At 42.7% G+C, this 22375-nt stretch overlaps 1 protein-coding gene across 3 annotated transcripts; it reads right to left on the reverse strand.

Annotated features, from left to right (window-relative positions):
* Positions 1–187: 187 nt before the first annotated feature.
* On the reverse strand, positions 188–21185 carry LOC144013581 (uncharacterized). 3 transcript variants are annotated; one of them, XM_077512642.1, is made up of 54 exons: positions 20868–21185; positions 19336–19542; positions 18639–18655; positions 18486–18518; positions 17897–17929; positions 17717–17770; positions 17453–17554; positions 17211–17288; positions 16839–16883; positions 16672–16725; positions 16477–16530; positions 16333–16386; positions 16183–16236; positions 16029–16082; positions 15890–15934; positions 15748–15801; positions 15623–15667; positions 15465–15518; positions 15288–15386; positions 15162–15206; positions 14987–15085; positions 14860–14913; positions 14662–14769; positions 13452–13505; positions 13222–13320; positions 13094–13147; positions 12611–12709; positions 12463–12516; positions 12310–12363; positions 11316–11369; positions 11105–11158; positions 10725–10769; positions 10158–10256; positions 9814–9921; positions 9690–9743; positions 9538–9591; positions 9366–9419; positions 8368–8421; positions 8186–8293; positions 8031–8084; positions 6043–6096; positions 5809–5970; positions 5619–5726; positions 5258–5365; positions 5091–5144; positions 4900–5007; positions 4734–4787; positions 4518–4625; positions 4100–4153; positions 3451–3558; positions 3074–3362; positions 2020–2207; positions 1690–1932; positions 188–1603 (listed from the first exon to the last, which is right to left on the reverse strand). In XM_077512642.1, the coding sequence occupies exons 1-54, from the start codon at positions 20959–20961 to the stop codon at positions 1457–1459; spliced, it is 4473 nt and encodes a 1490-aa protein (XP_077368768.1). In that variant the 5' UTR covers positions 20962–21185; the 3' UTR covers positions 188–1456. The 3 variants fall into 3 exon arrangements, with proteins under 3 accessions (XP_077368768.1, XP_077368769.1, XP_077368770.1); XM_077512643.1 differs by lacking the exon at positions 19336–19542; XM_077512644.1 differs by lacking the exons at positions 18486–18518; positions 18639–18655; positions 19336–19542; positions 20868–21185 and adding an exon at positions 18016–18083.
* Between the last annotated feature and the right edge of the window lie 1190 nt (positions 21186–22375).

Consider the following 22375-nt stretch of genomic DNA (forward strand, 5'->3'; position numbering starts at 1 on the left):
GCGTCACGAGTACTCGAGTACTTGAAACAAAAAGGCTGGTATCGGCCCTATACCGATACCTGGTATTGGTACTCGGCCATCCCTACAAAAAACTTTTAAAGCACACTGACGAAATGTGTGGTCAAAAGATGGAAGAAAACATTCCCACGCATGTACTTATTTTTTATTGAAAACTCAAAGCAAAAAATCTACTTTTTCATTCTCTTTTCCTTTTATTTCCAATTTACATCAATGAGAAGTGTAACAAAATAGAAACAAAACGGATCATAATAAAATTAATTTAAAAAATGTACACACCCTCACGCACACAGAGGCGTCCCACCCTGGTTGTTTATTGAGCGACTTGGTTCAGCTTTGGTGTGAGGACTTCAGCAGAGGTCTTGAAGTGTCCCTGGTCTCCACCTGTCTTGCCCGACGGCGCCCCTTCGGCAGGGTGGAGTGTGACTGCGGTGTGAGGCTAGTGGGAATTAGGGCTGGGGTAGAGGGGCTTTTGTTACCGACTATTACAAAACTCATAGCACCTTCTGAAGAAAGAGCCACCCAAAGCAAAGGCAGCCATTAGGATTTGCCCGATAGTAGATGTGTTTGTAGTCATCTCTACATTTTCACTTTGTTTTTCAGCGTGAGGTAGCTTCAAACCATATAGATGACTACAAGAAATGGCAAAATTGCTTAGGATTCGTTACAAAGCAAATTTTGGATAAGCAGAATACGTTTCCCTTCTCTGATGGGCAGAGAAGGAGTACAGGACTTTGGAACATACACCCCAAATGTAACCTCACTTTCCAAAAAGTGTTGGTGTGCATATAAACACATATACACACATCATGTGGAAACACACATAAACCATCTGGTTGCTTATAAACACAGACCTTTACAACAATTGAACCTTCAACCAAGGCTTTATAATACACAGTAAAGGTTTTGCTCCTGCTCACGATGGACAGGCATGGAGTACCTGGATTTTCAGAATATTTTATTGGTCGACACGGATTGAAAATGCCATATTGGTGTGACAGGAGGGAACAGGGAGGGAGGTGGAGTAGGACTGGGACAGAGGTTGTGCGGCTGTAGTGGAAAGGGGCTTGTCGTACTTACAAAGTGAACCCCTCCAGTCCTACCTCATCTCTGCCCGTTCAAGTGACACAATAAATAAGTGACATCAAGTCATGTTTCAGTTCTCCACAACTTTTGCTCAGTCCCTCTTCCTCCGGACTCGTACCCGTCAACAGTGGGCCATGGGAAACATGACTGGATCTCAGGAAGCGTGTTGACAGAGATGTACACTTATTGCCGATGCCCTTCAGTGCTAGCATCCAACTTGGAGAGCACTTCGTTGTGAGATCAATTTTCTTTTAGAGTTCCAGTCGTCTTTATTGTGGAATTGTGTGTAGTGTTTCATGGTTGAGTTTATTTCGTTCCTGTTATTCTGGGGGGGTCACTGTGATATTCCACTTTACAAGAAGCAGACTGGGCCTACATCCACGCCAAACTCCTGATCCGCTCCTCCGATATCCATAGGAGCAATGTCCACGATGGGCAGACGGGAGGTTTTCTGTGTTTTGTACTCGAAGACAGTTTTGCCCCACCGGCCCGTGTGTTTCTGTCGGCGGAAAAACAGAAAGAAACGTATCGGTTTTACTCTCACTTCACTTTTATGGAATATTGTTTTCTGGTATCTGCACTCACCTTGCAGCCATCCTCCAACACGGTGTATGTGAAGCGGCTGTTGCCTTCTGCGCGGATCTCCACATCGTTGGAGCCCTGCAGCAGCAAAGCCTTCTTCAGGTTGCCTGAGGCCTGGTCCATGTAGGCAATGCTGTTCTTGCAGTGGTACGTGAGGTTCTGGGATGCCTCGTTGGAAAGAAGCCTCAAGAAGGTCAGCTGGACGCTGCCGGCGTTCGCAGCAGGCCCATCCTGAGCGTAGCTGAACTGTAACCAAACAAGTCGAGGGAGATGATTAGCCACTTTCAAGAAACGTCTTCATGCTCATCAGGGAGTTTGTTCAACTGCACTCACGTGGAATCCTCCATTCATGGTCTCTCCAAACCAGATGTGCTTGCGATCCGTGTTCTTGCTGGTCCACCAGGACTTCTTTGGTACCATGGCGATACTTGGGTAGACGCAGGTCTCGCCAGTCTCCATGTTGCAGAAGACCTTGATGGCATCGGCTATGCTTCCAATGTTGGGGTCAACCCAGTAGTCACCTTGAGAGATGGAACAAGTCGGCGGTTGAATGCATAAATGCCGCTGTGGTACACACGCCTACGAGGTTCTTAGTCTTTACCATTTATGGGCATGCACTGGTCCTTTTGTGTATCTCATTGGCAAGCTTTCATAATTTTGAGAACCCTAACCCTTGATCCGATCAGTCCATTTTTTTTTGTTTCTTCAATTACGAGATTAATCACTGAGGACAAGAACGGATCCATGTGGAGTTCCAACATATAGCTGTAGATGCTGTACTAAAGATAACAGCACTGGCTAGTCTTCAAAAATTACAGTGTATCTTTATTACTGATTAATTTCGCAAGGAATGACAGTTGATCGTTTTCCATCTTTAATTCATTTGCTCCCAAAAACTTTAAAACGTTCTTTTACGTTTTACTTTTTATGCTAGAGCATTACAAGGCTTTGATGCCGCCTCTGACTTTGAATAGGTCGCTTAAAGCAGTTGTAGTTGTTACAAAAAACGACCAGTAGGTGGCAGCAGAGTATAAGAGATCAACCAGGGCCATGTTGCAACAAGCTCTTTTCCCCAGTGTTTTCAACAGGTTTGTGAATATTGATGAAATTAAGCTATATTCTATTGTTAATTGCTGCAAAATGGATACATACAAAAATACTTCTTTTTTTTCCTGATGAACGAAGAGACTAATCTTTCTTTTGGTAGATTCCATGTTTTTATAGCAATAGAACACAATATTCTGTGGGCCTTGCAAAATCAGTCAAAATCCAGTAAAACAGCAAAGGGGGTTGCTTCAGTCAAAATGGCTGCGAGTCAATGAGTTAACTCGTGTTCTATAACTGTCATACAGTAAATGTATTCTTCTACCACAGCAAATATACTTACCACTCTTCCATTCAGGATGGCACAGTTTGAGGTCTCTGCAAGAACGAGCCGGGTTCTTCTGGGAACCGTCGGGGCTACGCAGGTTCTCAATCTGGTTGTTGAGCGACTTGAGTGTGGAATCAACCTCAACGTCGTGCTGTCTCAGGGAACTGGAAGCCTCGTCAGCCCTCATGTACCTCAGCGGATCGGGAGACTTCTCAGTCTGACCCAAACCAGCGAAGGCAGACATGTCAATGCCAGGGCCTGGGGGCCCAGGAGGACCAGGGGGTCCAGCGTTTCCAGGAGGACCCTAACCAAAAACAGCAAATGATCAAGAAGGGAAAATACTACCCAAACATAAATCGCATTCAATTCAATTCAGTTCAAGTTTGACATACAGGTGGGCCACTTTCTCCAGAGCGCCCACGAGGTCCAGGTGGTCCGATGGGGCCAGGTTGTCCGTTAGATCCATCCTTGCCAGCGGGCCCAGCTGGTCCAGGTGGTCCCTAAAGAAACAATGAGTGTTAAGTCAGACGCTAATTGGCCATGATGTACTGTAAATGTGAATCATTCCTAAACTCTTCATATTTAGAATAAAACTTTCGTTGGCTCAATGACGCCCAAAAGTCTGACGAAATATTTGAAATGGTCTTTCAGTTTCCCTCTATTATACCCCCCTCACCTCCATACCACTTTTACCTTATTATGCACGACGATAATTTATGTGGTGACATTTTCCCTTCATTCCTCTTATCATAACCCCTCTGCTTATCTAATCTCCAGGAGATATTACAGCCTATTCTGATCTCTGCAGAAGTGGTTCCCCCTGTCTGTCAGCCTCATTTCCCCACACAGTAATTACAAAATGCCTCCGCTGCTCGTCTTATCACATTGGTGGGTAATTAAGGCTCTCACATTTTGCTGTTCCCATTTTGACAAGTGATTGGAGAATTGCACAGAGACCGACCTGTGACCCCCATTAACTTCAAATATCATAACGCATGATGGAGAATTGGTGTGTCATTTTTCTTCTCTTTTTGTTCACACCTTGGCTCCATTTGGTCCTGCAGGTCCAGAAGCGCCAGCATCTCCAGCGGGACCCTGTTTGAAGAAATAAAAACAGATTAGGCAACAACAAAAAAAGGCACATTAACACATTCATTGCCAGACCTGCAAAAAATGCATAATTTGACGTCTTTTTTTCCGTCAGTTAAACATGGTAAAAATCAATGAAGCAATTATAAATTGTTGATATAATGTACAGCAGGGGTGTCCAAACTTTTTCCTCTGAGGGCCACATACAGAAAAATAGAAAGCTGCAAGGGCCACTTTGATTTTTTTCATTTTTTATTTTTTATGAACACATTCATTGCCAGACCAGCAAAAAAATGCATCATTTGACGTCTTTTTCCGTCAATGGCAGTGAATGAGTTAAAAATGCTTTAAGTGGCCATGAGTTCCTTACGGGAGGTCCAGGAAGACCCTGCAGACCAGTGAATCCACGGTGACCCTTCTGTCCTCTCTCACCAGCCTCACCACTCTCGCCCTTATCTCCACGTGGTCCTTGGGGTCCCTGGAGTGAAGAAGTGTCGTCTTAAAATTCACAACTTCAGATAGCACGCAGTTAAAATCATCAGCTTCATCCTGATTCCTGAAGGTGATTTCCGTTTTTGATACTCACGGCCATTCCTCGTGCACCTGCGAGTCCAGGAGGTCCTGCAGGTCCTTGTGCACCCTGTAGAGAGATGTTTTCTCAAGTTTACATTCAACTTCGTGCATGTACCCAATTGGTGTCCTCACACCGGCCTTTTAGAAGATTAGTTTTTTCTTTTGTGTGTGCTACTCACAGACTCTCCTCTGTCTCCCTGCTTGCCAAGAGGTCCAACAGGGCCAGCAGGACCAGGAGGACCAGGAGCTCCAGGGGCACCAGCAGGACCGGTGTTACCTCGCTCTCCCTACAGGAATTATAACTCACCAATTAAGTTATTGCCATCAAATGTGTCTATTATTCCAGAGAACATGGACTATGTTCTCTCACCTTGATTCCTACAGATCCATCTCTGCCAGGTGGTCCATCTGATCCAGGGGTACCCTGAAGCACAGGCAGATATATTGAATAAAATATTACTTCTGTTCAATTTATTATTACTGTGGTCTTAGTTAATGTGGTTAATAGGTTTTTCTGCCTGTGTATGCCAGGTTCACCTCTCTTCCAGTGTCTCCAGCAGGTCCGGTAAGTCCAGGGGGTCCTACAGGTCCAGGAGGTCCACGGTCACCACCAGAGCCAGGAGATCCTTGTTTACCAGGCTCACCCTTGACACAAAGTGGGTATTAATTTTATACGTATTGTTCTTCTTAGTTGCCCCATCAGCAGGCTATCCCAGAATCTCTTTTATGACTTGAGAATATTCTGAAAACGAATTATACTGTATCTAAAATGCAAATCTAAAATGTTAGGGTTTGTTTATGTGTAATATTTGCAATTGTTACAACAGCACAGTGGATGTTGAACAGTTAAGTGCAACGACAGGATAGCAGAATAGTTCAGAAGCAATCAAGAACTTACAGAAGGTCCAGGAAGACCAGGGAAGCCTCTTTCTCCACGTTGTCCAGGCAAACCAACAATACCACGAGATCCAGCCAAACCCTGAGGTCCTGAAGGTCCATCAGCACCCTACACAGACCAACAAGATATGATCCAGTGTAGATCTTCTCCTGGCAGTAAGAAACTGAATCAGTCTGAAAGGGTGACCCACGGGCGGTCCATCTTCTCCAGGTTCTCCCTTTTCTCCTTGTGCACCAGCAGGTCCTCGAAGACCAGCATCTCCCTGTCTTCCTGGGGCTCCGGCATCCCCACGAGCACCCTTTGGTCCATCTTTGCCAGCAGGACCAGCAGGTCCGACAGCACCAGGGTTGCCCTGTGATGGAGAAAACATCCATCAGTTAAAAAAAACAAACAGAAGTGTTGATTTTGAAATGAATTTACTTACATTAGGGCCAGGAGTTCCAACTCTACCGGCAGCACCAGGGAAACCAGTGGCACCCTGACAAAGACAGACCGTGTCCATCATCAGCAAACGTGTGGACCTCACCCATAACTTCTTGTAAACCATTTACAGATTAAAGGTTATTTGCATCTAGTCAGATTTATGGAGGGCTGCCCACTTTTATACATTCTGATATGTACCACAATTGAGCTGCAGCATTTCGGTCTTGCTTGACTGTAAAGTGACACAATTTTATCAAGCACAGGATCATCTCGATGACCGTTTTGTCTGTTCCGTACATTTGTAGTTCCAAAACTCAACCTCCAAATGTAAAGCGTGAAACATAATTGGCAGTGAGTACCCTATTAATAAATGACATTTGAATCCAGACATTATTTAAATCTCTAGGCGCTTGGCGTAAAAACGGGTGCATCTTCATTTTCGAGCTGGGCAAGTCTAATTTGAGTGTGTTTGTGAATTTTGGAGACCTCGCTACGCCTTGATAGGCGTTTCGGCGTATTCTGTTGCAGCCCCGGCGCATCTGCCTAATTAGTGACTAAAACGGGTGTCCAAACTTTTTCATTTGAGGGCCACATACAGAAAATCAGAAGGACATAAGGGCCACATAATGTTATGAAGAAAAATTGGGTTTAGTCCTAAAAATTGTACAAATAATTTATTTGTGCTTTTGCATATTTAGAAAAATGCTACAGTATATAAACCAATTTATTTGTAATATGGCAGTAGGGTTATTAAAGTTTTGGAATTTTTAATTTTAGTTAGTTTTTATAAATTTTCAGGGTGGTTCTGTTAGCTTTTATTAGTTTAGTTCTTTAAAAAATGCTTAGTTTTAGTTTAGGTTGTTAGTTTCAGTATTAGTTTAAAAAAAAAACGTGTATTACTTGTGCGCAATATTTAAAAAACACCATGTGTGCGACGTCATCTGAAGGTGCTTTTCTATTGGCTTTGTTAGATGTCACTTCTGTGTTACATACTTTCAAATGTCATTATTCCGGTTTATATCAAAATAAATCTACTAAAAATCGCATTTAAAATCATCCCCAACAGCTCATGCATTAAATTAATTACCAAAGACTAAAACGAAGGACGTTTCCTATAATTATAGTTTGTTTTGTAAACATAAAATGTAGCTTCAGTTAGTTTTCGTTTTTTCAAAAGCATTTTCGTTTTTTTGGGGGTTTTTTTTCTGTAAAAATATTAGTTTTTTTTTCATTAGTTTTAGTTTTTTCATTAGTTTAAGTTAACTAAAATAACTTTTAATGGCACCAGTTTTGCGACACCCTCCCTTCTTACTTTGACCATCTCCAAACATTTTTGTTTTGTTTATTTTATTTGAACTGACTCAAATGCCATTTTTAGCATATGTCGCGGGCCACTGAAAAATGGATGGCGGGTCGCAAATGGCCCCCGGCCCGTAGTTTGGACACCACTGGACTAAAAGCACATTAGATTTGAGACCAGCTAAAAACAGGTCTAAGTTTTGACACAGGTGGTGTAACATGGTTTTGGTAGATTTGATCGAGGCTCTGGCAGCCAGATTCTGAACTCCACGGATGTGTGTGGTGCATGTCATCGTATTCCATTCATATATATGGCAGCAGTGTGGGATGATCCCTCTGAATCATTGTAGAAATCAATTCACTGAATGTAGACTGTGCATCTCTCTCTGCGCTGAATTTGAAGGGAATGAGGGGAGCCACTTCAATTGACCAGGAGTTGGCTGCGTTCCATCTCACAACAGCGTTAAGGCCCCCTTACGGCCTATAATACCTGCGCTCGTCTAGGAAAATTCCAAAAGAAAGAAAACTACCAATGCGGACAGTTTCTGTTAGGAAATAGAGCTCTATTATACAGTGGCTATAACAGTTACTAAATGGCATGAGTTGTAACTTTACACAGCTTGCATTTATTGAAGATTAAACATTATTATGATAATCCTTTCCCTGTAAAATTGTATTCAGGTTACTTACAGGAGCTCCCTGAGCACCGCGTGCTCCTTTTGGTCCTGAAACACCAGTTGGGCCCTGTCAGAGAGAAACGACAAACATAAGTCTTTATACCTTATACATTTAGACTTACCGTTTGTGGAGTCAGCTTTGATTTGGGTTTAATTCTAAGTACCCACCACAGGTCCGGGTGCCCCTGATGGTCCTTGGGGTCCAGCAGCACCAGCCTCTCCTTTCTGTCCGCTCTCACCAAGCTCTCCCTTGACCCCAGGCTGACCGTCTGCACCCTGGATGTGTCACACGCAAGGCAGCAACATTGGTATATTTGGGACTAATGTTCCATGAGATTAAATGTACTTACAGGAGGTCCAGCAAAGCCAGCAGGCCCAGGAGGACCACCCTCACCACGGTCACCCTGCAGGAAGTTAGATCAGACTCAGTCAGAGTATACTTTATTGGAACAAATATGCGCCAGGAAGCCATAATATAAAGCTCACTCATCAATATAAATATAAGACGATTACAATTAACATGAATATGATGGTTATTAATGCGACTATATGATACTTTATCCAACCAACAAGACTCTTTAATTATTTGTACATGATCCAGTCATCACTTATTAGTATGTTAAACGTCTCAAGGAGAATATTGGCAGTGAACAAGAATTAAAAGAATGAACGCAAAATTTGATGGTGAATATAAATTGGGAACAAATACTGTATCTTGCACCACAATATTGGTTAAAGCATTTAATGCAAACTTTGTTTCAAGGGGAAGTCAACCTTAAACATTTCTTGACATGTTATATTTGACCTCACTAGTCAAACATGACATTCTGATTAATATTATATTTGTGGAATATAAGTTATGCAGTAAAATACAACTGTTTTTATCCATCTCAGGGGGCGGCCATTTTGCAACTTGTCGACTAAAGATGACATCACAGTTGCTTAGGGCTCAGGCAACGACCAATCACAGCTCACCTGTTTTCTAAAGCTGCGCTGTGATTGGTTGTTACCAGCTGTGACGTCATTTTCACTCAACAGCAAGTGGCAAAATGGCCGCCTTCTGATGTTGATAAAAACTGCTGGATTTTGCTGCTTAATTTATATTGTACTAACGCAATATTAACCCGAAAACCATATTTAGACTAGTGGGGCTGCATATAACATATTGTCGTGAATTTTTTGACTTCCATTTTAAGCCTGTTCCCCACAGTCCAATTCTCATATGTGGAAATTTACCAGCCATTTTTAACTTTTGCAACCCTAATTGGAATATTGGAAAAACAAAAACAAAAACAAAAAAACACTTACTACAAGCATGTCCTAATGTGCTGGTTGTACGTATACTTACAGGAGCACCACGAACACCAGGAGCACCCGAAGGTCCTGCAGGTCCATTCTCACCCTGGATAGAAGAGAAGCAGTCAAGCCAGTTATACTAAATAGCATGCAACTTGGATAGTAGCCTATGTAAAAGGGTTAATTGCGCATTAGTGATGCAGAAGCGGGCCTCTTATTCTTACCTTGGCACCGTTGGGTCCAGCGGGGCCAGGAGGACCAATGGGGCCCGTCAAACCCTGAGGTTGGAGTGACGAGCACATGGTTATTGGTACTGATTAATGGTTGCCAACAGGGGTGGGGAAAAAAAATCAGAAGCAAATCATTGTGGACTCACTCTAGAACCATCTTTTCCAGGTGCTCCTTCAGGTCCCTTCGCTCCATTATCACCCTGTTGGACAAAGCAAAATGTTAATCATACACAAAAGGCTTTTTGAACAAACAAGTAATCTGCCACGCACTCTGTCTCCTTTGGCTCCTGGGATTCCACCAGCTCCTCTCTCTCCAGGCATACCCTGCAGACCAGGGGGTCCCTGGGGTCCAGCAGCTCCAGCAGGTCCAATGGCTCCCTAAATGAGGACGATGTCACTTTTCAGCCCCGTTGTACAATGGTCATAGTAACAACTTGTAAAATGTAGGGCTAATCTGTGATTTGTTTTTGTTTTTCTGCGCAAAGGAAGAGCATATCTTGATCGTGTTCATAATTTATGAAAAACGCAAGGTGAGGAGCTTGGCCTTGCCGATGAAGTGTAAGTGGCATAAATTCATAGAGGTAGAGTTGAAAATGATCTTGTTCCTTACTGACCTTGGGTCCATCACTTCCAGGTGTTCCGGGAAGTCCGCGAGGACCCTGCAGACCCTGAGGACCAGCACCACCCCTCTCACCAGGGAAACCACGCTCACCCTGTTAGGGAACAGGTACACTGAATTAACAGGAGCGACGCAGTAACATGGAATTATTGCAAAATGAAGAGATAAAGGTCATCTAAATTGTATATTTTGTACCTTTATCATGATGCAACCTTAATATTGGTATAGTAAATTGCATTAACATGAAACATTTCACGATGTATGTTTTCCTTAACTCTTTGACCGCCAAAAACGTTTAATAACGATCAGTAAAATCACGACGTATATTGCCATAAACGTTAAATAACGTCAACATTTTTATTATTTTTTTCTCAGCGTAAGGTCTAAGTGCAGCAAAGCCTGGTCAATGGGTTGTGGAATCTAAAACACTCTAAACTATGGCCAGCAGATGGAAGTATTGTAGCTCTTTTCGTCAATGATCAATGCCTCTGTCATAGCAAAGTTTTTCTTTTATACCGTGTGGCAATAAAAGAGTTAACAGAATTGGAAGACTATAACTTACTCTGGGTCCAACAGTTCCAGGAGCTCCACCCTCTCCAGGAACACCCTGTTTGAGGAATATTTTTTTTTTAAATGGAACGTTCCATAACTCTTCAGTACAACTGCATTAGCATTAGCATGGACAACTATTCAAAACAAACATCTCAATCAATAAATGTAGGACAGAAAGGAAGCTCAGTGAGAATAATTCAAACTATCTGTTCAACTTGCAAATGCTGTAGCTGCTCACTTTGACAACATCATCATCATCATCATCATCATCATCATCATCATCATCATCATCATCATCATCATCATCATCATCATCATCATCACACTTTGGCATCATTCCACTTCCTCCAAAGATGAAGTATGGACATGTTGGACTGAAAAAGTATTCACCTGGTCTCCGGGTTTTCCAGCTTCTCCGGGGGAACCAGTTGGTCCAGGCAGACCCTATTTGACAGAAAAGTTGTCATTTTTTCTGTAGTGTGTTGTGTTTATGCATCTTTACCAGTGTGAATAAACATGGACTCTGGGGACTTTTTGAAAACTAAGGTTTTGTTACTACGGTACTACAGTAGATGTCCAAATGCATTTTCCTAATACTAACCTGGAAGCCAGAAGGTCCAGGCTGTCCTTGCTCTCCTCTCTCTCCAGCGGGTCCCTGAAATAGAAATGAATGTTTAAAAAAACGTATCAAAATTCAAGTAAATGTAGACGACAATGAAATCCAATTTTGTGAATACAGTAAACCCCCTCCTCAAAAGCGGGTTCCAGGTTCGCGGTTCCGCTATTTCACCAATTATGATTATTTTATTTTGCACAGTTAGTCACACAGTTATTTTTTGTGTAACACCACTGTTGGCCACAAGATGGCACTGCCTTATTGCCCTTACACTGTTTAAATTTCAACTCAGCAGACTGAAAGCAGGTAGGTCAACAGCAGAAAAGTATTCATATGTTAAAACCTCTGTAATCCTGCTTTTTTCGCTTACAGAAAGCAACAGCAGTAGATTAATTTTTACAATGTTTCTTTGGGCATGCTTATTGACATAAATTGTGCGGTAACAACATACATTTGTTAGTTTGGGCAAAAAAAGGACTTTTACTGTTAATTAGATGGATTTAATATGTTTGTCATTGCTTTCTCAAAATGTGGTTTTAAACATGTTTGTCTATTAAAAGCGAATTTAAAGTTGCTCTCTGTAACAATTTGGCCAAAAATATCTTTACAATATCCTTTTTATTTGACCATTTATGACTGAAACATCTTCTAATTAATAGATTAACACATCAGCTGTTCTCAATGGGTAGGCTACTCCTGCAAGCCTCTGGCCAATAGTTTTCAGACAGAATTTGGGTTTGAATTTCCCACCCTCTGTCTGGGATGTAATATGTGTGCGTTATGTATTTGAAGCAGGGGAAAATACAGTTTTATTTTTCGGCCACAGGTGGCAGTAGCGATTCATAATTCAATTTTCTGCATCCAGTAGTATTAAAGATCTTGAAAAATAATGCTATTTCTATAGTGCGGATTTTCATTCATTACGGGAGTGGTTTGGAATATTGAAATTTAGTATAGTAGTACAGAATGAAACACTTACAGCAGGGCCCGATGGTCCAGCAGATCCAGTCTCACCATCTTTTCCAGGCAGGCCCTGTTCAGAGCGGAACACTAGTTAGCATTTTGGTAATAAAGTTCACAAATCCACTAATGTGCATTAAGTATACATTCTCAATGATGAACGAACACTTACTCTCAGACCAGTGCGACCAATAAGACCTTTTTCTCCAGGCTTTCCAGGCTCACCCTGTTGAACAAAAATGAGTCAGTTCTAGAAACACTCTGAACGATGAAACATTCACATATTTGAGATATTTCTATTTCTGTCCTGACAAACGTACATTGCCTCCTTTTGGTCCGGGGAATCCCATCACTCCTGGCTGTCCACGGGCTCCCTGAGGACCAGGGGGGCCGGGGCGACCATCCTCACCCGCTGCGCCCTGTCATGATCAAATGCACAAATGAATACGGAGAGACAGATTTTGCTGCAGATGTAAATAAAGAACTCGAATCATAATGTCATGTATTACCTGGTTTGCTTTGTATAGAATATTCCAATATCATTAGCCTGACGGCCTGAATCCTTTTTAACTTACTTTAACAATAGCACTGAGAAAACCTAAAAGATGTGTGGTTTTTATGGCTGTAGATCCTCAATAATCCATGTCATGGTAATCCACAATGGTTCAATCAACCCAATTTGTTGTGTTTTTTCAAAATCTGTCCAATTGAGCATGTTATAGCTGCTCCACTGGTTTGCATTTTATTTATTCATTATACAGATTATAATGCCTCAAGGGGAGATTCCACTTTATAGTACTCACAGAAGGTCCAACTTTGCCCTGAGGACCAGTATCTCCAGGACGGCCAGTAAGACCCTGCGGAAGGCAAAACATTCATTCAGACCATTTCAAATATGAGATTTGTACCGATTGTGTGAGGCAACACTCACTCTTGCTCCGGGAAGACCAGACTCCCCTGTGCGTCCGGGGTCCCCTGAAGCACCTTTAGGCCCAGCAGCACCAGGAACACCGCGGTCACCTGGAGCACCCTGAAGAACATCAAGAGTCAAAATCAGTTGATGACAACATTTGTCATTCCAGCCAATTTTTTTCCAGGGTTGAAGTACACTTATCTGAAAGAGGTTTTGGATTTTTAAAGCAATGCAGTTCAAAGACCCACCTTCGCTCCAGCAAGACCATCTTGACCTGGGAAACCGCGGTTGCCAGGAGCTCCCTGTAAGGATTAGCAGCAAAAAGCATCATCAGAATTAGGAAAACAAGGATCTGAATTATTATGTTGCCTTTTTACAGGAGTCCTCCAATAAATAGGACCACATAGGTCGTTTTGAAAAGATGCCAAATTACGACCAAGTGTTACATATTTTAGTTTAGCGACCTCTAGCGGCCATGTTAAATAGCACAGAAATACTAAAAGAGAGTTTCGAACACCCGGTCCGAATTTTCCGAAAACGAGTGTTTATCTGACTGAGCTATTCGTCCAGTGGTTGGTTTAGTATTAACTACATATTTGTTAGTGTTGACTACCTGTTTTCTACCGGTCTAAAACCTCACTGTACCTTTTCCTAATCTCAACCATCGAGTCCCATGTAAAGACGTAACGTGTACTGTACAACCTCACTGAAAGCCTCATCCTAACCCCAAACATTTTCCGACGGCGAATTGACATGCATGTCAAGATTTTTACTGGATGGTTAGTTCAGTAAGTTAGACGTTAGTCTCTCACAGAAGATTCTGGTTTGAGTCTCAATTTAGTATTTTTTTTTTCCCGCTATTTAACTCTGACCGCCAAAAACGTTTTATGACGTATTCTAAAATCCTAATGAATGCTGCCATAAACGTTAATTTACGTTTATTACGTTTTTTTTTTCTCTCAATGGGCAGCGCAACGTCTTGTACAGCGCTTCCTTGTCACTAAACAAAAAATATTAGTATCAAAGTCCCTGTTGTGCAAAAAATCGTTTCACAAAAAGCTTGTTTTCTCTTTAGATTTTTGTATTTTCGCTTATGTCACTCAAGTGACCTAATTTCAAAACGTAAAAAGGTAGAAACATACTTTTTCTTTTCTCGTGAAAGAATGGAATCCAATCTTTCATATGGTATCCACCACGTTCATGTAGTCATACCGCACAATATTCTGTTTGCTTTGAAAGGTGAGTGAAAATGCTCGAAATCAGCTGGCACCGTTGGGGTTGTTTTTTGGGATAACGTTTGGCAGTCAAAGAGTTAAAATGGCCGATAAGAGGTCGCTAAACTACAACACGCAACAGGTGGTCGTATTTTGGTGCATGTTAAACGACCAATATGGTCATTATTGTTGGAGGACTTGCTGGAGATTTAAAGCTATGTTGCTAAATAAATGGATTCCGTACTCTCTCTCCGGGAGGTCCAAGTGGTCCAGCAGCTCCAGGCTCTCCTCTTGCGCCTCTCTTTCCTTCCTCACCAGCCGGGCCGGGTGCACCGAGGGGACCAGCAGGGCCCTGAAAAACATCAGGTTATATCAGTATCGCAATGCTATCATTTCATACTAAATGATGATTCAAGTTAAATATAATCCAAAAAACACTTACAAGCTCTCCCTTGGGTCCAGCTTCACCTTTGAATCCAGGAAGACCAGGGTCACCCTAAACCAGACATGATGTAAAGATGAGTATTTAACAACTTTCAAACTTTACCGATCACTCTCAAATAACTCACAGACTGTCCTTTGGGTCCCAAGGGGCCTGTTGCTCCCTGTGGTCCTGGAGGTCCTCGGGGACCGGGGAAGCCAGGGGCACCAGCAATACCAGGACCACCCTTGAAAGTGACAAAAGTCAAAATTGAGAAACACACATGCTACACAATGATCTCAAAATGAGGAGAGTGGACTTACAGCAGATCCTTTGGCTCCAGGAATGCCATCAGTTCCGGGGTTACCCTGTGGCGCAGGACAAACATGCCACAATCAGATCTTGACACTTGGAGGTCATTCCTGCTATAGGTGAAAATAATGACAAACCGATGCTCCGGCAGGTCCGGGAGATCCTGGAGTACCAGCCTCTCCACGGGGACCCTGTTGGCCTTCAGCTCCACGGACTCCTGTCGGACCAGCTTCGCCCTGGCAGGGCACAATAACAACATTTGTACCCCCACAATAAGACACGACCATTAAAGTCTACTGGATGTCTGTACGCACTTTGGCTCCTGGGGATCCTGGGAAACCGGGAGCTCCAGCAGGACCAACAGGCCCCTGGAAACAGAACCTTCATGTTAGTGCTGTGTAATCAGTATTAAAAGTACTTCAAATGAGAAATGAGTTGAATCTATTGCAATCATATCAAAAATGTGACTTACAGGTGGACCAGCAGGGCCGGGCAAGCCATCATTTCCACGAGCACCCTGTGGAGTTGGGACAGGAAAGTCAGTGAAGAGGAAGGAAGGGATGCTTGAACAAAAGCAAAGCAGAGGTGAAAACTCACTGCAGCTCCAGCAGCACCGGTCCGGCCCCTCTCACCAGGCAGACCACGTGGGCCCTGAAATGACGTTAGAAGCTCCGTTGCACAACACCGCAAAATCACGCAAAAACAATGAATGGGAATTCTCACTGTTAAAAGCACTCACCATGGGTCCTGGGGCACCGTTCTCTCCAGAAGCACCTGACTCTCCCTTTTTAAAAAAGAGACAAGAAGGCACAAGATTAAAACAAAACAGAATTCAGGAACTAAAAGTTGAATATTATTTTAATAGCGGGTCTTCTCACCTTTGCTCCTGCTGCACCGTTCTCTCCTTTCGTGCCATCTAGTCCAGGGTGACCCTACGGAGGACAGTGACAAGACTGGTCAGATCTCTGCGTCAGATTGCATCATCAAAATGCTCTTTTATATTTCAATTATCAAGGAGTGATGGGCACTTACTCTGTGTCCTTTGATGCCAGGAAGGCCAGGAGTTCCAGGGAATCCACGAGCTCCCTGAGGCGAACGCACGCCAAGAGAGAAGGAATGGAAGTTAGATCCCGCTCCAATTTCCTCGCATGATTTCACCAAGTCATTCATTTAATCTCCAACCTGAGGTCCGGCAGGTCCACGCTCACCAGCTTTGCCAGGTTTGCCACCCTCACCCTGCAGCGAAACAACACGTTGAAGGGTTAAATATGTTTGTTCCCGTTCATATCGTGTCCTTGAAATGATTTGATGATAACATATCCTTACATCACTTCCTGGTTTTCCAGATGGTCCAGGTGGTCCGCGCGGTCCCATTGCTCCCTATTGTGAAGCAAATAATCAATTAGATTAATCTACAAAACAAACTTTAATCATGTTTTTCTCTTATTATTTTTTTTGGAACAATGATGAGGTCTTCCTGCCAAAAACCCAGCATCATATATAGTGAGAAATGAGACTTACAGCTGGACCGGACTCTCCAGCCTCCCCAGGGGCACCCTGGAAACCTTGTGGCCCCTTTGTAAACAATAACACGTTTATTAGCAAATGTACTGTATTCTTTGTGAGTCAAACAATTGGAAGGCTTTATTTCCATGCTTTGAATTGTGTGCTTTGATTAATGCACTTACAGGGGCCCCACTTGGTCCAGGAGGGCCACGGGGACCCATTGGACCCTGAAAAAGAAACATACATGGGTAAATTAATTGTACTAAACCACGGATACATCAGTGTCAATTGATTTCTCAAGAGCCATATATTGATGACATCATCTACATTTAACAACTAAATTACGTGTAAGTAAAATATCGTAGTAACATTTAACTTAGTAATGTGTGAAATTCACAAAAACAAAAATGGAAATACAGACATGAATCTGTGTAATAGTAACACTTTGACCACAAGAGGGCAACATTGCAAACATTTTACTCGGCATGTCCACATGAGGTTGTAACTGATGACTTCCTGTACAGGACGTATACCAAATGAATATGCTACTATACCATTGGTCCCTGCATCACTCCCATCTGAGCACCTCCGGCCTTCTCATCAAAGCCTGTAGACATCTGTGCAGCAAAGTTCTGGGGGGCGGAGAAAAAGAAAAAAAAGTTCAATTCATACTAAAGGTGCTGCACAACATGCATGCCAACTAATATAGACCTGCTCCAAGCTTAAACAAAGGCACCTTTTGAAAGCACTGTTAATAATAAAATCGAATGATGGGCTACATGGATTACAGACTCACCCCTCCAAGTCCAGGGGCTCCAGGTGGGCCAGGTGGGCCAGCAGGTCCGGGGTTTCCGGGAGTCCCAGGTTCGCCATCCCTTCCGCGAGGTCCAGCATTTCCCTTGGGGGGGAAAAAAATGAATTAAATTAGCCTTTACTGGTTACTGGTCAAATTGATTGGAAGTTTAAGCATGTATTTCAGAAAAGCTAAAGCTACATCGGGTTACCAACATGATCATTCAAATTTATAATACCATTTTTTTTTTTTTTTTGGGTCTCCTACCTTGTCACCCTTTGCACCAGCGGGTCCACGTAATCCTTGGTCACCAGGGGGGCCCTACAAGAGCAAAAACATGTTCAACTCAGCAGCTTTCCAAGTGTGGCTAACACCTGCTCAAGCCACGAAGAAGTAGCTTGTAGCGGCCTACGTGGAGTCCAAAAGATCACGATGATATTTATTTACCATAGGGCCTGCTGGTCCTCTTGGTCCTACAACCTGCAGGTGGAAAGAAGTTTTGTCACTATTGTAAGCCGTCTTGAATCAAACTGAAAACAACATGATGAAGATTTGACTGGACAGACCGAGTTTGGCTGAAAACATCACTTCTGCTTGACCTCTGCTTGGACTGACTTTGTTCACCTGATGTGTGTGCGCGCACCCTGGTTATAAAGTTGCCGAGAGGATCTAAGAGGATTTGATGGGGTTCACTGAGTCCCAGGAATGTAGGATTTGGCTCATTTATAGAAAGTCTAACAAGGCACCCATGTAGATAAATCGTAATGATTGTAAGCCTCTTTGGGGGAGGGGTGGACATTTAACACTCCAGGAATTAAAAAAAAAAAAAAAAAAAAAAAAGACTTAAGTATGTGGATGAAAAATTGGAGGGCACAATGGGGTATAAATGTGGGTCATTTCGAAAGGTTGAGGCGGTGCATCAACCATTGTTAGTCCAAATAAGAGCAACAGTTGGTGTTTCATGTGGTATTTTCCGGTCAACAGTGTTTCACAGAATGCATTTCCACCACAGCAGCTTCCAAAAATATTTACTTACATCTGCAATTTCACCTGGTTCACCTTTCTGACCCTGGTTGACAAAAGATAATATTAGTAAGCTAAAACTTCGATTTACAGAAATAGGAAATACTCTATTCATTTTTAAAGCAGAATGGGTTGTCGTGGTAACGGAATTTTCCGAGGGCCTCACCCTTGCGCCGATCGTCTCTGTCATCCACGGACAGGTGATGGGGAAGAAAGAACATCACATTTAGAAGCATTTCAAGAGATTTTATGGATTTTTCTTTTTATTATTCTGCTGTTGATGTTTAGGAGAGGAAAAAATGATATGATGATACTATAGTGACCAAACCCACAGGCCATCTTGGTTAGTGAAATAAGTAGGTAGCTAAAGCAGAAGCAGGCATGCAATGATGATGATGATGATAATGATAAATGTTTATCATTTAAGCCAAAACGTCAGAGAAGTTAAAAAAAAAAATCTACATAGCCAAGGAACTCCACTAGACAAAAATAATGACTCTGATGGTGTCAATTTATGGTCGAGTTTTGCTCCTTTTAGATAAAAGTTGCCAACAGATGACATCACCAAGGAATTCAAGGCCTTCAATCTTGGTCAGGTTCTATTACAACCAATTTGACATCACACTTCACGATTCATGCACTGCGCAACAGAACTGTTGTTGATTAGTTGCTAAGCTAATTTAAGTATGTAGATCAAAACCGAGCAAATTGCTTAAGTGCAGCAAAAAAACGGGTGATGTGAGTGCTGATCATGCAGCCAATTTGTATCATGCAGCGTTTCCCCCCATTCGGTAGCGTTAGCCAGGGTGAGACAAGCTAAAAGAGTAATTTATTTATGGCTACGTGAATAAATAAATTACAACCAATGGGGGCAGTGGCGTCGGCGGGGCACATGGGACAGCACTCTCCAGATGGGATGACGGGGTTGGCACACTCCTTCATCTCCTCGCAGATTATCTCATCACACAGAACCGCGCCGCTGTCACACACACAGATTCGACACGGCTCTGGCTTCCACACATCCTTATCATTATACAGCTGGCCGTCCTGGATGCAGCCACCTGCATCCTCTGTTTTGACCAGCAGGGGGGGGTGACAGGTGGAGGAGGGGAAAGTTAGGAAACGTTTAGATGTGCAGTAGATATTTAGAAAAGTAGGATTTAAGTGGGCGAGGAGGTAGCAGCAGCATCAGGGTAAGATGGAGGATGTGTACTTGATAAGTCACAGTTGTGAGCAATGGAGGGAAGAAAACTTTCTATAACAATTAAAAGGCTTTGCAAGGTATACATATTTCAAACACATGAAAAGATTCAATCGCGCGATTGAATCATTTGAATGAATGGGCGACGTTTGCTTCACTGATGCTCACGAAAACAGGTGCTGCTGTGACCCACAAACACAAAAGTTTGAAATATACCGCACAAACTTACACAAGTTGTCATATACTGTAAGTATCAAGTTGAAGTACTTCCCTTTTTTTTTTTTACTGACTGTACTTAATGTGTTGGGCTTGGGCCGCACCCATGAATGAATCTCTCTTTCAGGAACACTGTGCCCAATTGACAAGCTGCTGCCTTAGGTAAACAAGCGCTCTCCAAAAATTCCCCATCTGGGCCACATAGTGGCGTCAAGCAACAGTACAAACACACCGGCAGCTTAAGAAAGCCCAATTTGTTTGTCCGGCCAACTCAACTGCTGCTATTTGCTTTTTAGAAGTAGGTGAGGTGTTGATGCGCAAAAAAACTACGCCACTTAAAAGTCAGAATGGAGAAAAATGAATCTTTCTCTAAAGAGGGTCTTTATCTGTCGGCCTCCCACCGTGCATCATCTCAGTTAATAAGCGCCACTGACTTCCTGCTACCCTTTGGGCCTGCTAGGCTGAGGTCACGCACCAGCTGACCCTGTCACTTCACATCACGGCAACGATGATTTTGACTGACTGACTCTCCAATTACATTCATAATCAAGCATTCTTGCTGTAACTATTAAACGCAACAGAACAAAAAGCCATCCATGCAGATCGGGAAATGAGTGTAAACGAATCAGAGAGGCCGAGCCAAGTTTTCCCACAACAGGTCCTGCTTCAATTTTTCTCGGGTCATCAAGAGTACAACCTTGCAAGCTGCTTTAGCGATCGTCAAGCAAGCAGTTGTTTATTTATATGAATGTGGCATTTCTCTGATTTGAGTCAGTGCCAGGTGAGTACAAATGAGCACTTGTTCACCTGGTCCGCCATCCCACACAAACAGACCTTGACATCTTCACCAAGTAACACTATAATTCCACCATCCTACTACTAAAACTGCATTTGAAATAATATTGCACATTTTGAGATGTTGCTCATCATATCATTTTTATCGGAAAGTTCAAAGAAGAAGAAAAGTGGACTACTTACGGTCGTCCTCTTCCTGACATCTGACCGCAGCCAGTAAAACAAGTTGAGATGCTACAAGTAGCAGAAGAGTCCTTGAATCCACAAAGCTGAACATGTCTAAATGTTAGACATGCAATAGCTCGGGCGAGAAGTGATGGGACGGAGGAGGAGACGTTCAGTCACTTGTGTGTTAAATGTGTGTTCCCAGCGAGCGACGGCACCATGCACTCAAACCCTCCAAAGACTAAGTGGAATCCAACGCGGGGCCCCAGCTGGCACTCTGCACCCACCGCGTCAGGGCAAGCACCGCGGTTTTATGTCCACTGTGTCTTGTATGGATCTTCGTATATTCCAAAATGCCGGTCCTTCCCCCAGACCCCCCGTCGAGGCGAAACCTGAACCTCGCATCCCTCCCTCAATTCAGCACCATCTCCTCTCCCAGGGATTTTTTTTTTTTTTTTTTTTTAACTCAAGCCCTCCTTCTTCCCTTGACCTGTTTGGCCTGACCAGGAGATGCGCCTTCACTTTCTGGAGCTTTCCAGAGTCCGGCCTTTTTGAGGTTTTATAGAGATACCAACTCGAGTTCAACAAAACTTCGACCGATGAAACTTCAGGGCCATTCTCACAAATCTTGCTCCCTGATTTGATTTTCTGAGTCCAATTACAACAGTCTGCTTCAGTGATTCTCTTTCCGTCATAGTGGCAAATCCATTTGTTTGTTCTTTGTAGTTCTACCTAAAACTAAATGGAAATGTCTTTGCAAACTTGCTGTCATTACTATTTGTCAACTATGGGCATGTGAAGCCCTTTGAGACTTTTGTGTGATTAAGGGCTATATAAATAAACTTGACTTGACTTGACTTGACTTGACTTGACTTGACTTGACTTGACTTGGTCAGGGCTGGGCTGGCCATCTGGCATACAGGGCAGATGCCCGGTTGGCCGGCTTCTTTTGAGGCTGATGCAGTGCTTTTTTAATTATTATTTTCTTACATTTTACCTCAAGAGGCTGGCCCACAATTCATAGCAGTTGTGTCCAAACTACGGCCCAGGGGTCATTTGCAGCCCGCCATCTATTTTTTTGCGGCCCTCAGCATATACAAAAAAATTACATTTGACACAGCCTGTTTTTCTCGATATGCAAATAAACTATTCAAATCTAAAACAGAAATATTTCTTTTTGTAATTTAATTAAGTCAGTGATTTCAGTTCCAGAAGCAAAACTGTTTTCCTCCATGTTCTGCTGTCTGTGTCAAGGTCTAATTGTGAACAAATCACATTAATGATTAACTGAGATCCTCAAGTGATTTAAAATTTGTCATTTTATTATCAACTACTCTTCCTTTGATTCTGAATGTGGAGATTAGTTCAGAGATGGGGCGGATCTATTCTTGTGGGATTACAACGTTGTGGGCCAGCCCAAAATCAAGAAAAATTTAAAACTGTCTGTGTTTAAAAATAACTAGCTAAACTATGGTGCATTATTAATCGACTTATTAGTTTTAGCGTGTTTAATAAAGTTAGACAAT

Source organism: Festucalex cinctus, chromosome 2 (assembly GCF_051991245.1).
Source record: "Festucalex cinctus isolate MCC-2025b chromosome 2, RoL_Fcin_1.0, whole genome shotgun sequence".
NCBI lineage: Eukaryota > Metazoa > Chordata > Actinopteri > Syngnathiformes > Syngnathidae > Festucalex > Festucalex cinctus.